Consider the following 18,354-nt stretch of genomic DNA (forward strand, 5'->3'; position numbering starts at 1 on the left):
CCTGATTTATCCTGTGGAGGGGAAGGATATCGCAGTGTGCTTTGGGGTAATATCTCAGTGTAATTTAGGGAATATCCCAGTGTATTTTGGGAGGATATTTTGATAAATTTTTGGGAATATCCTGCTGTATTTTGGGGGATATCGTGGCATTTTTTTTATTCCTTCACAGGATGTGGGTGTCGCTGGCTGGTCCAGCATTTATTGCCCTTGAGAAGGTGGTGGTGAGCTACCTTCTTGAAGTGCTGCAGTCAAGGGATATTCCGCTGTATTTTGCGGGATATTGTGGTATATTTTGGGGAATATCACAGTGTATTTTGGGGGAATGTTGTGGGATATTTTGGGGAATATCACAGTGTATTTTGGGGGAATATTGTGGGATATTTTGGGGAATATCACAGTGTATTTTGGGGGAATGTTTTAGGATATTTTGGGGAATATCACAGTGTATTTTGGGGGAATATTGTGGTATATTTTGGGAAATATCACAGTGTATTTTGGGGGAATATTGTGGTATATTTTGGGGAATATCACAGTGTATTTTGGGGGGATAATGTGGTATATTTTGGGGAATATCACACTGTATTTTGGGGGGATATCGTGTATATTTTAGCTAGTATTGCAGTATATTTTGAGGGATATCCCCCAGGTATATTTTGGGGGCATATCGCATTGGTTTGGAACTGACCCTCTGCCACCTGTTGCCAGGTTTGGTGTGCGGTTCCTGTGTATGTCGGACGCCTATGACAAGGCCTTTCATCAGATGGCTTTGGACAGTGCCCAGGAGCTGGGCTACCAAGACTTTGTCCGTGATGGGGTGTACTGCATGCTGGCTGGGCCCTCATATGAAACGGTTGCAGAGTGTCGCATGCTGAAAATGCTGGGAGCAGATGCAGTAGGTGAGATCTACACACTAACTTTACAAAAAGCAAAACCCTCCCCCTGTGAACAGCATTATGCCCAGCTCCAAATGCCAAAGGAATTAAAATGCCATTCCCTTCTTGCCTGGCAGTAGCCAGCGTAGTGAAAGCTGAGAGGCAGCCCGTCTTGTCTCCGCCATCTATTGCTGCAGGTAAGATAGTGGCGGAGGTGGAATTAGGGTCTCAGTAGGCCTCAGGGCGGGTGGGCTGCCTGACGCCTTCCCTGACCACCATAAAATGGGAGACAGGTCAGGGGTGGATGGGAAGATGGTGGGAAGGCCACCCGTTTTATTTTATGATCCCCCACTTTCAAATATGGCGGGGTGGGAGGGGAGGGGCACTGTAAAAACCAGCTCCATTGTGTCAGCTCCCTTAGGCACTGCAGAACAGGGAGTTAAGGCTGTGTTAATTAATCTATGGCATGAGTTGAACCAGCCTGAGAATTGCCACTACTGTTTAAGACATGAGGAAACAGTGAATGAATATAAAGTAATTCATCCCATCAAGCTCACTTGTTGCTGCACACTAGGTACAACTCAAAGGGAATGCTCTGCCTAAAGCAATGGCAAAGGCAGATTTAATAATAATTTTCAAAAGAGAATTGGATAAATATTTGAAAAGTGAAAATTTGCAGGACTATGGGGAGGGAGCAGTGAGGAAAGGGAGGGACGAATAGGATATCTCTTTTCATATACCCAATGGGCTGAATGGCTCCTTCTGTGATGTAAGATTCTATGATTCCGCCATGTTACAGACTCTTCTCAGTTGACTTGATTGGCTGAAAGCCACTGTGTCAACTTTACTGAATGGCTACCAGCCCAATCACAGCTTCCACCACACATGGTTCATCCCCTGAAGGGACTCACGGTCTAAATATTCCCCGATCCCCAAAGTCTATTTTATCCCCTGTCTCCATGATACAAACACTCAGTTTCCCCACTCCCACACATGACTCCCTCCAGCCGCCTGCACCAGGCTTTGTGTCCCAGTAGAGTATGTAGCCACTGCTCTCACTGCGCTTTTAACCCTTGATCATCCAACCTGGATCTGACCCTGACATTTATCCATTTCCTTTCTGAGTTCATTGACATCCAATCGACTGCTTTTGTTGAAATTCTGCCCCCTTCCCTGGAGTGCAAGGTTCTCTTCTAATTGCTACATGTTATTTGTGACTTGTTCAGTTTAAATCTGTTAGTTAGCCTCCCTCTAAGGAACTGGACAGACGTTTGTCAAAGAGATTCAGGGGTAGGGGTGATAGAACACTATGGCCAGAAATTTTTCTTTCGTTGGGTGGGCTCGGCGGGAGCGGGGGAGGGCGGTCAGGAGGCCAACTGCCGCCCGCGATTGGCTCTGCTCCGCGATTTCACATGGGTGGGCCAATTAAGGCCCGCCCTGCGTGGATCGCGAGTGACGGCGCTGAGCGCTGCCTGTGCAGGCGGGTGGGAGTAGGGCGAGTGGGCCTCGAGCGCAATTCGTGCATGTGTGTGAAAGAGCGCTTCAATCTCCCTGAGGCATGGAGCTGTCTCAGGGAGATTGAAGCACTGTTTAAAAAATTAATAAAGACAGTAAAAATTTAACAAAACATGTCCCCTCATGTGACTGTGTCACATGAGATGGGACATGTTTTTATTTTCAAAATAAAGGTTTTATTTAATTAGTATTAGCTTTAGGAAACCTCATCCCGCTCGTCGATGAAGCTTCCTAAAAAATATAAAGGCCGCTTGACCTTTTCATCTGCCGCCAACTGTTAGGTTGGATGGGCAGCGTAAATTTCAAGTTAATTACCTTGTTAATGACATCAATTATCAGCAGGTGCGCAGCCGACTCCGGCACGAGCCCACCAAACAAAATATCGCACGAGTGCGCAATGATGTCGGGATGCACGCCTGATGTCATCACGCGTCATATTATGCTCGGGCGTGTCGGGCCTGTGCCTGCACACCGAACGTAAAATTCTGGCCTATGGATCATTTGAATCTTATTTTTACCAAGTATTATGTTGTCACTTGTATGTTAGGGTCACTGTTGTAGGCAAATCCCAGCTTGCCAAACCTTAAAGAGTTTCAATCCTAGTCTTGAGATCGAAGTGAGCTTTCTAGAATATACCCGGGATAATGAAACAGGACAACGTGACTTGTTCTTTAACATTCTCGACATAGAAGAGAAAACAGGAAGAGGAGGAGACCATTCAGCCTCTCGGGCCTATTCTGCCATTTAATTAAATCATGACAAACTTGTATCTTAGCTCTGTCTACCTGCCTTGGCTCCATTAATACCCATGCCTAAATTAAATCTCCATTTTAAAATTTGAAATTGACCCCCAGCATCAGCAGTTTTTGACAGAAAAAGTTCCAGATTTCCACTAGCCTTTGTGTGAAGAAATGCTTCCTGACATCACCCCTGAACAACCTAACTGAAATTTTAATGTTATGCGCTCATGTCCTGGACTCTGCCACCAGAGGAAATAGTTTCTCTTTATCTACCCTATCAAACCCTTTAATCATTTCAAACACCTCAATTAGATCAGCCTTTAATCTTCCATACTCAAGGAAATTTCTACCTAGATGTTTGAACAGGCCTTTTTATTCATTCACAGGACATGGGTGTTGCTGGCTAGGCCAGCATTTATTGCCCATCCCTAATTGCCCTTGAGAAGGTGGTGGTGAGCTGCCTTCTTGAATAACTGCAGTCCATGTGGTCTAGGTACACCCACAGTGCTGTTAGGGAGGGAGTTCCAGGATTTTGACCCAGCGACAGTGAAGGAACGACGATATATTTCCAAGTCAGGATGGTGAGTGGCTTGGAGGGGAACTTGCAAGCGGTGGTGTTCCCATGTGCCTGCTGCCCTTGAGCTTCTAGGTGGTAGCAGTCGTGGGTTTGGAAGGTGCTGTCTAAGGAGCCTTGGTGCATCTTGTAGATGGTACATACTGCAGCCATAGATTTGTACAGTGTACGGTAGCGGGCAGGAAAAAGGACATTTTATCCGCCGGCCACAATGGCAGCTTTTCACGCCATATTGTCCCACTCCCAATGCCTCATTAATTATGCATTCATGGGAATCACTCCGGATCGCTGGCGGCTGGGCTCAAATTTGCCCACCCGGCAGTGACCTCGGCACTTCCTTGCTCTGGGTGCCACATTTAAAGCGCAGCAGAGCACAGCCTACTTCATGTCAACAGACCAGGACTGCTCCAGGTGACAGGTGGCCCCGAAAGCAAAGAAGATGGCAGCCCCCAAGTTTAGTGATGCCTCTCTAGGGCGGCTGCTGGACACAGTGGAAGGCCACCACGATGTCCTCTACCCCCGCACTGGCCGCAATCAATCAATCAACCAATCCGGTCTGGGAGGCGGTGACAGCAGCGGTCAGTGCCACCGGAGCACAGAGGAGGTCGCCATCCAGTGCAGGAAGAGGACGAATGCTCTCATCCATTCCGCCAGGGTAAGTCAACCACTTCATCTCTCTTGACTCACACACTCACAAACCCATCACACATCCACAGGGATCTCACACCTCAAGGGACAACATCACTAACTCTCACACACACCCTCACATCTCCATCAGGCTCATATCCTCTGGAGCTCGTGTCCTCATCCTGTCCATGGCTCCGATCACCACACAAGCATTCCATGCAGTGCCATGTGTCCTGCTCACACTCTCTCCATCTATTTTCATACAGGAGAAGCTGGCTCACATCAGCAGGGAGAGGTCCCAGACTGGGGGTGAAGTGGCCCATATTAGGCCCCTCACTCACTTTGAGGAGCGTGCCATCGCGCTGACTGGTGAGGACGTGGACCGTGCCTGCAGCGACGGTGAGGTCGGCGGCAAACACCAACCTGAGGATCCTGCACCACATCATCCCTCTCTCAACGCAAATGTGAGTGCTATCTCTCTCTCTCTCCTCTTTTTGACTCTGCTGCCATGCACTAATTATCTCTACTTAGGTTCACAGGGAGCTCTGCCAAGAGACCGACATCCTCAGCCAGCCATTCCCTCAGCTCCATCCACATCCTCACCTCCAGCCAAGAGGACAGCTCCTCCATTGAAGAGCTGGAAATAAGCAGCCTGGAAGACCTGTCACAGCGCTTACCCACACCCTCCAGCAGCGCAGAGACACAGACCTCGTTGGGACCTGGATATGGAGCAGGCTCAGGTTCACAATATGGTGGTCACCACACAGACACGTGTCCGCAGCAGGAGGAGGCAGGTTCAGCTGAATTCTCCGGCACTCGGAGGACTGCTGGGGAAGAGGCATCTGTGAAGTCTGAGTCAGGTGATGAACCTCTGGATTTGGCCTTCCAACTCATCCTGGAGAGTCAGCAGAAGGCGGGGGAACATCACACAGAGCTATTGGAAGCTCTCAATGTGAGTCAGAGGAGTGTGTTTGCCTGCTCTCTGATGAAGCGGTGCCCACATGTGCGCGTATGGAGGTCTCCAGGGGAAAGATGGTGAACGTCACGGTGACCCTGGTCCAGCAGAATGCGGGATGTGTGCAGAGCTACACTCCACTGTAGGAGCCATGGGTGAGTTCCTGAAGTGGCAACGCAAGAGGGAAACTGGGCACCTTGAATTCCCTCCAGCTGCTCCTTCCCCTCAAGGAGTCAGGCCGAGGCCCTCGAGCACCCGAGGGGAGGAGGAGCTGGACACCTGTGGGTCATCCATTCAGGAATCTCAGAGGCTTCCGCCCTCTCCAAGTCCCCTTTGCCTATGACCCCCTCAACCTCCTCCTCTGTCACCACAGTGGGAGCAGCTGGCCCATAGGAGGTCAACCAAAGCATCCGGGGCCTCAAGGCCTCGGCTCTCCAGAGGACGCACACTGAAGTCACCAGAGGCAGCAGGGCCAACCACTGCACAGGCTGTCTCCACCCCTGCTGTGGATGTCAGTGGTAGGCATAGAAAAGTTAAGAAACTCTGATCACAAGTAGTTGCTGGGTGAATACATTTTGTCTCTTTATAAGCTGAAGATATATTCACTTTCACTGAATAATGTGTAATGGTGTCTTTCAGCTTCATTGACAGGCTTCGTGAGTCCTCCCACTGCATCCGCCCCCCGCCCCCCCCACCCCGCCCCCCCACCCCGCCCCACTAACAGTCCAGCTGCATGCAGCCGGACCGTGAGTGATTTTGGAGGAAGTTTGTGTGTGGCAGGGCCTTTTGGAGCCTCATGTGTTCCTCGGGGTCCGGTAGCTGTCGGGCTCCAGCATCTTCTGCTCCTCGGATGTCCGCCATCTGAGCAAGGCCCTAATGGTACGCCCTGACTTCTGCACATCACACTTGTCCAGATGTGTTTTGGGCCTGTGTGTTTTCCCGCTGGCATAACAATAAATCTGACACCTGGGGGGACAATTCCGGTCAAGTCTTACTTTCCATCCCATTACAGGGATGCAAAGCAGGTTCCCGCCAGCCTCCAACAGGATTGGCGTTTTGCCATGGTGGACACCATTGGATAATCCTGCTGTGCTTTCACACTGGCAAAGGCAGCTTGGGAACATCAGGAAGGTCTGCTGCACTCCTCATTGCAAGGCATGATGGAGGAGTCCGTCTGTCTTCAGGCTGAGGCGATATCACCGGCATGCCAAAGCACCGAGATCAACACTGGTAGGGTGGCGGCCGCCATGGAGACCTTGGTCCAGGACATCGGCCCTGCACTGCTGCACGGGCTGAACTCCATCACTGACACCATAATTGGCTTCCAACAGTGTCAACGCGGGAGGGGTGCAGAGCAGCTCAATCTCACTTCAACTTCCCCTTCCCCTCAAGGAGTCAGCTAGGGACCGTCAGGCACCAATAGGGAGGAGGACCAGCAACTCAACACCTGGGGGACATCCACCCAGCTAAATCCGGGAATGTCCGGCCGATCCAAATCCCCTCTTCCTGTGACCCTGCAGTTCCAGCTCCACAGGCTGAGAAGGGTGCATTTGGCCCCCAGCAGGACACCCAAAGCAGGCTGGGGCCCTCCAGGTCTTGGCCCTCCAGAGGACGCCCGCCAAGGTCATCACGGACAGTGCGTAGCAGTCAGCAGGCTGCCTCCACCTCCGCTATGGATGTCCGGGGAGCACCAAGACGTAACAGCAGGTCTAGGGAGGTTAAGAAGATGTGGTTGTACAGACTGGGCACCGGTGTTAATCACTTGTACATAATTCCCAAGAATGTCTCCTTGCCTCTCACTCCTTGTTATGATAAACAGTGTTTGTGTCATTCAGATGTGAAACCTTGGTTCCTGCACAAGATAAAGACAGGTGTCTCAGTCCAGGGCCTCTTCCCTGTGCATTGTGTAACATTCAGACCAAAGTGATGGCCCGGTTTCACACTCACTGGACACATTACTGATGCCTGCACCTCGATGGTGCTTGTCATTGCTGCCAGAATATCGTGGTCAGGCATCACAGAGTTCCATCGTTCTCTCTATGGGCTCTCAGCTCCTTTGAAGTGGGGGAAGGCCCCCCCATCTCTTCAGTATCTGTGCCCAGTGAAGCTGTGCTCCTGAAGGGGACAGGTGCTGAAGTCTGACAAAGGATCAGGAGCATTTAAAGTTTCATGGCTGCGTCTCCATGATATGAACCTGATCACAGAGCGTGAGCGAGCTGGCCTCAGCCAGACGGGAGTCAGACACTCACAGAGGCAATGTGAAGATCTATGGAGTGTCCTCACTGTATATGTTGTCATCATCCTCCTGGAATCTAGCGACTATTAGGGCCTCTGCTGCGTCTCCATGACATGAGCCTGAGCACTGAGGGTATGTGTGTGCTGCCATCAGCCACACAGGAGTCAAACGTTCACAGATGCAAGGTGAGGATATCAGGACTGTCCTCCCTGCATCTTGTCATCACCCTCCATGAATCATGCGGCCATGAGGGTCTCCCGAGCACACCTGCCTTGCCTGGCCAGTGCGATGGCCTCATCACCAGCATTCTCACCTTCGAGGAGCTCATCGACGTCATTCCCTTCGACATCCTCCTCATTGGAGGAGACATGCAACTTCTCCATCTCCTCCTCAGCCAGGTCCTCCCTCCCATTGCAATGCCAGGTTGTATTGTGGCAGTAAGCGACGATGATGCGTGACACCCTCTGGGGACTGTATTGCAGTGCTCCACCAGATCTGTTGAGGCACCAGAACCTCATTTTCAAAATGCCTATCATTTGCTCCACCAAAGTCTGGGTCACAGCATCAGCCTCATTATACCGTCGCTCTGCTGCAGTCTGAGGCCGCCAGACGGGTGTCATCAGCCATGTCCTCTGTGGGTAGCCCTTGTTCCTGAGGAGCCAACCCTGCAGCCTTTCAGGACCCTGGAAGACTGCAGGTCTCAGATCCCTGACAAGGATGTAGGATTCGTGGACAGTCCCTAGGAATCATGTGCAGACCTGTAGGATGTGTTTGTGGTGGTCACACACCAGCTGAACATTCAGCAAGTGGAAGACCTTGTAGTTGACATAGTTGACTGCTTGTTGCCACTGAGATCTGAATGCCATGTGAGTGCAGTCGATGGCACCCTGCACCTGTGGAAAACCTGAGATCTGCGCAAATCCCAGCGCTCTTGCTTCCTGGCTTTCCTGATCCCGGGCAAAATGCACAAAGTTCTGTGCCTCCGTGACCTCCTGGATACACTTGCATGTGGAGGCTTGTGAGATCCTGAACAGGTCACCTGTGGAGCCCTGGAAGGAGCCACTGGTGTAAAAATTGAGCGCTGCAGTCACTTTCACGACCACTGGCACTGGATGCCCTTCATATCCCTGTGATGCCAAATCCTGCAGCAGGTGGCATATGTGACCAACCAGTTTCCCAGACATGAGCAGTCTTCAGCGACACTGGTTCTCAGTCATCTGCAGGAGTGACAGGTGCCATCTATAGACCTGGGCCTCGCGAGGTGCCTACGAGCAATGGCTCTCTGTGAATCTTCAGCTGCGTGCACAACAGGCCCTGCCGCCCCTTCATCTGGAGGATGGTGCTCCTTTGCTGAGCCAGGCACCTCTTCTCCTCTGCTCCCTGTAAGCCATGAAGCATACAGCTAAATCACCAGGCTCCATGATTCTAATGATCTCCTCCTGGAGGATCAAAGAGAGAGATGTGTGGTTTAGCATATGTGCCTTAAGAACCTCCCTTTGTTAAGCCTGAAGGCCCCTTCACATGTGCAGGAGAGTGCTGACCACCACTTGGATGGTCAGTGTCTTGTGCACTCATTGGCTGTCTGAAACCCCACCCACCTCCGCCCCACCCCACTTGGCTGATTGGCAGCAGTTTCAGCCACTGGACTGCATACTGTGCTCTCAGCTCAGTCACAGACATTCTCCTAACCCACACTGCAAGGCTGCACTGTCAGCTTGAACCACGAGGGATACTGGTCCAAACCTTAATAATGACATTGCAAGAGGCTGTGAGTGCCTCCACCACTGACTGCGTCATGGCCACCTTACACAAGGAGATTCTACAACTTGCCCAGTCAGCCAATTGTTCTGCTGCCCCCTAAAATGCACCTTAATTTGCAGTCTGTGCCTGGGGGGGGCGTTGTAAAGCTCTGGAGCATTTGATGGCATTTTCATGCTTTTGCATTGTTTGAGTGGGCAGCAAAGCTTCATAGGCCCGACTCCAAGCATGTCAACTGAGCTGCTGCTGAACAGTCTCAGCTGTGGATGAATGCTCACTTCTGACAAGCTTTTCCAAGTGCCTGACCTCTTCCCTCATCCCCACTCCCCCCACCCACCCTGGCATGCGCTTGGGTATTTCCTTCAGTCTGTGCTGCCTTGCCCCCCACCTCCCCACCCTGACCTGACCCGCACTGGAGCTCTTGCCCTGGCACCGTGCTGAAAGCCAGCTGGGAAAAAGTGACTTGCCTGCGCCCACCTGCAAATGTGCGGCGCTTCTTCCTTGAAGTCATCTGAGCAATGCTTGCAAACGCTGCGCAAGGTTGTGTGCACTCACCTCCGAGTTCCCCTCGAAGTTCAGCTCGCCAGGTGCACGCCTTTTAAAGGCAGTTGTGAAGCACGCCGTTCTGAAGTCACGCCAACAGGGGCGGTAAACTTGACGTGAGGGAAATGAGGTAATGAGATGCTAAAGCATTGAAATTAGGTTCCCAACTTGTGGCGGTGGGAAACACAGCCCACCATTGACAGGTGGGGTGAACGATTGCAAACTGGTTTCACAACAGCGTGAAGCCGATTTTTGGCATCCTCGCCATATTGTCCCCCCTCACCCGCCATGACGTCCAATGTCACCGAGGTCGGAAAATTCCAGCCAACATTTTGAGTCCGTATGACTCTACTTCAAGGGGAGTCGTACAGACTTGAAATGTTAACTCTTGTTTCTCTCTCCACAGATGCTGCCAGAGCTGCTGGGCTTTTCCAGCATTTTACGTTTTTGTTTCAGATTTCCAGCATCCGCAGTATTTTGCTTTTATTATTAAGATGGAGGAGTCTGGGATATTGGCCGTAAGGTCTGAGTCGGCGAATATGACTATGTCTATGTTACTTGACTAGCCTGTGGGACAGCCCCCCCCCGAATTTTGGCACAAGTCCCCAGAGGTTAGTGAGGAAGACTTTGCAGGGTTGACTGAGCTGGGTGAGCCTTTGCAATTTCTGACAATGAACCACATCTTCAGAAGTTAAGCGATTTATTTTGCATTTACAGGAAGCGCATCTCCCACCTAACTCCACAAGAGGAACACCAACCCTTTGTAAATAACTTACATTATTATCATCTTGAGCCTGGATCAATCTCTTTGTAGATTCAAACTATTTGATTCCTCAGATTTTCAAACTGACTCCCAGATTCTTTCAGGTTCCATGAGAGAGTTTCTGGGACACCCTGAAATTTGAGTAATTCATGACCTTCATTTATGTCATTTGAAATTTGGAATTTGGGCTGAGCAGTCTGAGCTGTAATGGTCTCTCCTGTCCCCCAGATTCTTACCTTCCTAGGTGCTTCCAGTTCAAAGTCCTGAATCACTGGGCATAGGATTCATTGTCAATCCTGAATGATAGAACTGAATAGGTTCTGGGTCATTCCAGGGAGTAGTTAAGATTTCAAAGGAAAAACAGACTTGATCTCATCCTCACAAACCTGCCAGCCGCAGATGCATCTGACCATGACAGTATCGGTAGGAGTGACCACCTTGTGTAGACAAGATGAAGTCCCGCCTTCACATTGAGGATACCCTCCATCATGTTGTGTGGCATTACCACCGTGCTAAATGGGATAGATTTCGAATAGATCTAGCAACTCAGGACTGGGCATCCATGAGACACTGTGGGCCATCAGCAGCAGCATAATTGTACTTGAACACAATCTGTAACCTCATGGCCCAGCATATCCCCCACTCTACCATTACCATCAAGCCCGGTGATCAACTCTGGTTCAATGAGGGCATTCCAGGAGCAGCACCAGGTATACCTAAAATTGAGGTGTCAACCTGGTGAAGCTATAACACAGGACTACTTGCATGCCAAACAGCATAAGCAGCAAGTGATACACAGAGCTAAGCGATTTCACAACCAATGAATTAGATGTAAGCTCTGCTGTCCTGCCACATCCAGTCATGAATATGGTGAACAATTAAAACAACTCATTGGAGGAGGAGGCTGCACAAATATCCCCATCCTCAATAATGGGAGAGCCCAGCACATCAATGCAAAAGCTAAGGCTGAAGCATTTGCTACAATCTTCAGCCAGAAGTGCTGAGTGGATGATCCATCTCGGCCTCCTCAGGAGGTCCCCAGCATCACAAATGCCAGTCTTCAGCTAATTCGATTCACTCCATGTGAGATCAAGAAACAGCTGAAGGCACTGGATACTGCAAAGGCTATGGGCCCTGATAATATTCTGGCAATAGTACTGAAGACTTGTGCTCCAGAACTTGCGCGTCCCTAGCCAAGCTGTTCCAGTACAGCTACAACACTGGCATCTACCCGGCTCTGTGGAAAATTGCCCAGGTGTGTCCTGTACACAAAAAGCAGGACAGATCTAACTTGGCCAATTACCACCCCATCAGTCTACTCTTGATCATGAGTAAAGTAATGGAAGGGGTCATCAACAGTGCTATCAAGTGGCACTTGCTTAGCAATAACCTGCTCACTGACGTTCAGTTTAGGCTCTGCAGGGGCCACTCAGCTCCTGACCTCTTTACGGCCTTGGTTCAAACATGAACAAAAAAGCTGAAGTCCCTAGGTGAGGTGACAGTGACTGCCCTTCACATAAAGGCTGCATTTGACCGAATGTAGCATCAAGGAGCCCTAGCAAAACTGGAGTCAATGGAATCAGGGGGAAAACTCTCCACTGGTTGGAGTCATACCTAGCACAAAGGAAGATGGTTGTGATTGTTGGAGGTCAGTCATCTCAGCTTCAGGACATCACTGCAGGAGTTCCTCAGGGTAGTGTCCTTGGCCCAACCATCTTCAGCTGCTTCATCAATGACCTTCCTTCCATCATAAGGTCAGAAGTGGGGATGTTCACTGATGATTTCACAACGTTCAGCACCATTCACAACTCCTCAGATACTGAAGCAGTCCATGTCCAAATGCAGCAAGACCTGGACAATATCCAGGCTTGGACTGACAAGTGGCAAGTAACATTCGTGCCGCACAAGTGTCAGGAAATGAACATCTCCAACAAGAGAGAATCTACCATCTTCTTGTGACATTCAATGGCATTACCATCACTGAATCCCCCTCTATCAACATCCTGGGGGTTACCATTGACCAGAAACTGAACTGGACTAGCCATATAAATACTGTGTCTACAGGAGCAGGTCAGAGGCTAGGAATCCAGCAGCGAGTAACACACCTCCTGACTCCTCAAAGCCTGTCCACCATCTACAAGGCACAAGTCAGAAGTGTGATGGAATACTCTCCACTTTCCTGGATGAGTGCAGCTCCAAGAACATTCAAGAAGCTTGACACTATCCAGGACAAAGCAGCCCGCTTGATTGGCACCCCATCCACAAACATTCACTCCCTCCACCACCGACGCACAGTAGCAGCAGTGTGTACCATCTACAAGATGCACTGCAGGAAATCACCAAGGCTCCTTAGACAGCACCTTCCAAACCCACGATCACTACCATCTAGAAGGACAAGGGCAGCAGATAGTTGGGAACACCACCACCTGGAAGTTCCCCTCCAAGCCACTCACCATCCTGACTTGGAAATATATCACCGTTCCTTCACTGTCACTGGGTCAAAATCCTAGAACTCCCTCTCTAACAGCACTGTGGGTGTACCTACACCACATGGACTGCAGCGGTTCAAGGAGGCAGCTTACTACCACCTTCTCAAGGGCAATTAGGGATGAGCAATAAATGCTGGCCTAGCCAGCGACGCCCATATCCCATAAATGAATAATAAAAATAAATCACCCAGGAGTCATACCTAGTCCAGACCGAGTGAGGACAGCAGATTTCCTTCCTTAAAAGACATGAATGATCTAGATGGGTGTTTATAACAATCCGACAGAGTCACTGTTACTTTTACTGATTACAGCTTTATCTTTCCTGATTTTTCTTTTCAAAATTAATTTTTGTTTCTCAATCTTGCATTGGGGGAATCAATACTGTTCCACTGAACTGTTCGTTCAGGAATATACTCGTCCAAGTCACATACCTACGACACTCCTGTAGCTGAGCTTCTTGCCTTTAATAAAGGCAGCTTGGTAACCAGAACATGCCTGAAAGGGCGGTGGAAGCAGATTTGAGAGAACTTTCAAAAGGGAATGGGATAAGTACCTGAAGGATAGAAATGTGCAGGGGTACAGGGAACGAGCAGGGGAACAGGACTAATTGGATAGCTCTGTCAAAGGGCCAGCTCAGCGATGATGGGCTGAATAGCCTCCTTCTATGTTTCTAAATTTTGTTCTGATAGTTTGCCTCTTAATTTAAAGCCCTAATTCCTGATATCATCCGAATTGTTGCTCTCTGGATCCCCACAGAGTGAGAGAGTTTATTGGACAATCAGAGTATTGGGCCTGGTCTGTGTGCTCACCTCCATCTAATTATACTGTGGCCTGATGTTGAGGATGTTTCTCTCTACAGGTATGAGCACAGTGCCCGAGGTGATCCTTGCTCGACATTGCGGAATGCGAGTATTTGGCATCTCCCTCATCACCAACAAGGTTGTGATGGACTACAGCAGCCAAGAGAAGACAAACCACGAGGAAGTCCTCCAGACATCGAGGGACCGAGCTGAGGCCCTCCAGAGACTGATCAGCAACCTCGTGGGGAAGATGGACTGAACAGGCTGGCAGCAGCCTAGCAGGAAATGGCAATGGCCCTGCGTCCTGACGAAGCTGCAGCAATAATATCATTAACAAATAGGGAGTGAAATTGGACATGGGCAGGGGATGCAAAACATGGAGAATCGAATCAGTCAGCCCTTGTGCACAGCGCCCAATGCACAGCCAACCTGCTAAGTGCCTGATATACACCCCAACCCCTGCTAGATGGCTCATCTGTTATACACCCCACCCAGCCAATATACCCCACCCGCCCTGTTATATATGCCACCCACCCTCTACAACCCCCCCAGTTATAAACCCCCTCCACCCATTATACACCCATCTAATACACCCACCCTCCCAATACGCATCCCACCCATGATATTGGCCTTATACAGGCTCAAAGGGCTGAATGGCCTATTCCTCCTCCTAAGTCCTATGTTCCTTTATAGCAGTTGCCCACCCATTTTATGCCCTGCTTGCTCTATATATGCCCCTTCCATCTGATCCACCCCTCAGCAGCTCCTGCTAAGCCCGCCTGTTACAGTCTCTGTCTGACGTTCAGTGTTTGACTTTTGGCAGTGTAATATAATATAATATAATGGTTGGCCAAAGTGATTCTGTTTCCACCATGTCCAATTTCACCCCCATACTGTGTTTAATTTTAGATTATGAGGTTTATTTCTAATTCATACTATCGTAGATAAAGAAAAAGTGGATTTCTACTGGAACAAGATGAAAGACTCGCATATCTCAAAGCGCTTTACAGCCATTGGAGTAATTCTTGAAGTGTCTTCTTCTCCTTCTTATCCAGTCCCTCCGGTTGAGGATGACTTGCTTCTATTCCGGTTTGATGGGTTCTGAGATGGTTGATAAGTCCAATGTGTGATCTGCAGACTCCGTCACATGGGGGGCAGGAGGTGCTCGAAGGGCTGGGTAGATGGGTTATTTGGAGGTTTGTCTGCTCCCTCTGATTTCACCTCTGCACCTTCCTGATGAAGCCTCTCGATGTCTTCAGTGTCTTCCCGAATGAACCTTCTCCATTTTGGTCGGCCACAAGCCAGAGACTCCCTCGAGTTAGTGGGGGTGTTTGACCTCTTCGAGGATGCTTTCAGGACATTCCTGAAATGTTTCCACGGTCCTCCTGGGAGTCTCCTGACTCCGAGTTCCGAGTAGTCACTGTTGTAATGTGGGAAATACGGCAGTTAATTTGTGTCCAGCAAACTCCCACAAGCAGCAATGTGATAATGAACAGATAATGGCCCAGAACTTCTGTCCCCTGGGTGGGGGGGGTTGTACCCGGGAGGTACCCCGGAAGATGCGCTGGGACACTCCCCGGAAGTATCTAGGCAAGGACTGCACAGGAATTGCCCGGGAAGCTTAAACTTCCAATGGGCAATTACCCTGCATTGGGAACCATCCGATACTCTGATTTATATTGGAGGCTTCAGATGGTCCCGAGTCTCTTAGCAGAATAGTTATCCAGGAAAAGTTAGAAGGATTAAAGGTTCCGACTCTCTAACCTTTCAACTTACCCCCTTTATGGCAGCTAATGCCACAAAAAGGGTTGGGTGGTGGTGGTGGGGGTGGGTTGGGGGGGTGGGTGGTGTTGTTTCACTTCCCCCGACGTTGTTGCCCCACACTGGCAGGACTTGGGAAGCAGGCACGCTGCACACATTCCTCACCAGGCCCAGGCCCAGGCTGGAACGTCAGGTGAGAAATGTGCAGCTCCTGATCCAAGTCAGTGAAAAGGAGCAGAGGCAATCGACAGGTGATTGCCTGTCCTCGGAAGTTCTGGCCCACTGGAATCCGTGTTGACTGAGAGATTAATATTGGCCGGCACACTGGGAGAACTTCCCTGATTTACCATGAAGGGAGTCGGAGCTCTCCTGACAGCCGATTGGCTGGAGTGACACGAGTCTCCAGACTCCACGAGGCACTGAGTTGGATTCCCACTCCGTGCCCAGTAAAGGGGCTCCCAATTGCTCCAATTAGGCTCAAATCCTGTGGGATAACATCAACCTGAGTTCCTGCTCCCCATCACAATCTGACCCCAATCAGATCAAATGCACCTTGACCGCTAGTTACTGGGAGTCGGCCCACATACCTGTTACTCAGCAGGGAAACAAGCTGCACTAGGAAATGTGTATGGGTGGATATTGAGTGAGAATAGGATTTAGTTCAGGGAAAGAGGGAAGTAAAACGCAACTAAAAAGGATGATTGTTACCTGTATTATTGTCAAGTGTCTCCTCAGTTCTCTGTGATCCTGTTTCAGGCTTTGACACTGCAGCCATTGTGTGTAGAGTGTCAGTGTGATTAAACTTCAGCTTCAATAAGGTGATGTACACGACCTCTCCATCCACAGACCACGTACAGCCCACTCCTACTCGTGGGGAAATGTTGCTTAAAATTTCCAAATGTCTAATCAAAGACTCTGGAAAGCCAGTTCTGAAGCACTCGACTCAAAACGTTGACTCTGTTTCTCTCTCCACAGTTCCTATCAATTCTGCTGAGTATTTCCAGCATTTCCTGTTTTTAGCCCAGAATACCAAACTGACCCCGCAGCCAGCACTGGGAAGTTCGGAGCAGGTCCGTTCTTGACCGTGTGACATTTCCCTGCTCCCAGGAACCACCATATTCCCAGGATAGGATTTAGCCTTCTGCATTTAACCTGTCAACACTCTGGCTCTTTCCCAACACAATATCACAAAGGAAGAAAAAGTTATTCACTCCATCAGTGCACTCCTCCCACAGATCTTGAACTCTTGACCCTGTTATGAACTCTATCCTAAACATTTAAGTTCCCAAAGGCAATCAGGAAACTTCAAAGTATTTATTCAACCACATACTTTCACTGTTCATTCCTGGACCTCCCTGATTATACCCCTTAGTGCTTCCCCTACCCTAGTAACGGAGGACCGTCACACCCTGCAGAGAACCGCACTACTGCATTACCGCACAGAAGCAGGCCATTCGGCCCAACAGATCTATACTGGTGTTTATGCTCCACACAAGTCTCCTTCTTTCCCTCTTTATTTCATCCTATCAGCATTAGCTCCCATTGCCTTCTCCATTAAATGTTTATTGAGCTTCCCTTTAAACACATCCACATTATTCACCTCAACTCCTCTGTGTGGTAGAGAGTTTCACATTCTGACCACTCTCTGGGTAAAGAAGTTTCTCCTGAATCCCCTCCTGGATTGATGAGTGACTTCCATTGTATTTATGGCTCTTGAGTGTTGGTCACCCCGACAAGTGGAAACATCTCAATGTCAATCCTGTCAAATCCCTTCATAATCTTAATGGCCTCGAGTCACCCCTCAACCTTCTCTTTCCCAGAGAAAAGAGCCCCAGTCTGTTCAGTCTTTCCTGATAGGTGTCACCTCTCAGTTCTGGCACCATCTAACATGTTTCCCTCGAGGATTTCCTAGCCTTCCCCCAACCAGATACTTACTGACTTCAACACATCTTAACTGAATTTTACAGGGAGTCTGTCCTATAATATATTCGGGAAAAATAAACTTTTTACTCATTGTTAGGCTTGTTATTTTTCCCTCCTTACCCTCTCGTCTTCCCATGAGAATGCTACCACCAATATCGTCCACCAGTTTAAAGGCACCTGACCTCTTGTCTGAAGGGCTGTATTGACACAGCACTCAGTGTCTTGAGATGGCACATCAGAGAGGATTCCACACAGACAGTGGATTTTACAAGTGCCCTCTATCAGGATTTGAGGGTATGTACAGTCAGTGGGTGAGGCTTCCCACTGGAGTGTTTTGGATTGCATGTTAATGTCAATCTGTTTAAATTAACTTTTACAATTATTTAGCAAATCCATGATATTGTATCACTGGTTGTTTAACACTGGGAGTTCCCCTAACACTGGGGGTTCCCCAAACACTGGCTGTTTTACTCTGACACTGAGTTTTTGAGCACTGACCTTTATTCTGACCTGGAGCTAATGTTTATGCCAGTGTTGGCACCCAAACGGTTGACTGGCATTTCTGTTTGCACATCAGTAACTCTGTTTCACAGTTACAGTGCAGTGTTAAAGGGTGATAAAAGACTGCCTTGGTATTTAACATGTAAGCAAGAATTAGCAGCCTGTAGAAATAGGATGTTAAAGCACACATTGCAGCAGAATAAATTTGAATCGGAATGTTTTACATTCATCGTGGTGTGTTTATTGGAAAAAGAAACAAAAAATGAAATCAGAGTGGAGAAGAGACACTTACTACAA

The 18,354-nt window shown here is 49.2% G+C and overlaps 1 protein-coding gene across 1 annotated transcript in view; it reads left to right on the forward strand.

Annotated features, from left to right (window-relative positions):
• pnp6 (purine nucleoside phosphorylase 6) overlaps nt 1-18,279 on the forward strand; it is an 82,280-nt gene extending 64,001 nt beyond the window's left edge. The window contains exons 5-6 of the mRNA XM_078542946.1: nt 706-896; nt 13,932-18,279. Coding sequence (XP_078399072.1) covers nt 706-896; nt 13,932-14,131 — 391 coding nt within the window. The 3' untranslated portion in view covers nt 14,132-18,279. The remainder of the gene's footprint in view (nt 1-705; nt 897-13,931) is intronic.
• The last annotated feature ends 75 nt before the right edge of the window (nt 18,280-18,354 follow it).

The sequence above is a fragment of the Cetorhinus maximus genome, chromosome 6 (assembly GCF_964194155.1).
Source record: "Cetorhinus maximus chromosome 6, sCetMax3.hap1.1, whole genome shotgun sequence".
NCBI classification, from domain to species: Eukaryota; Metazoa; Chordata; class Chondrichthyes; order Lamniformes; family Cetorhinidae; genus Cetorhinus; species Cetorhinus maximus.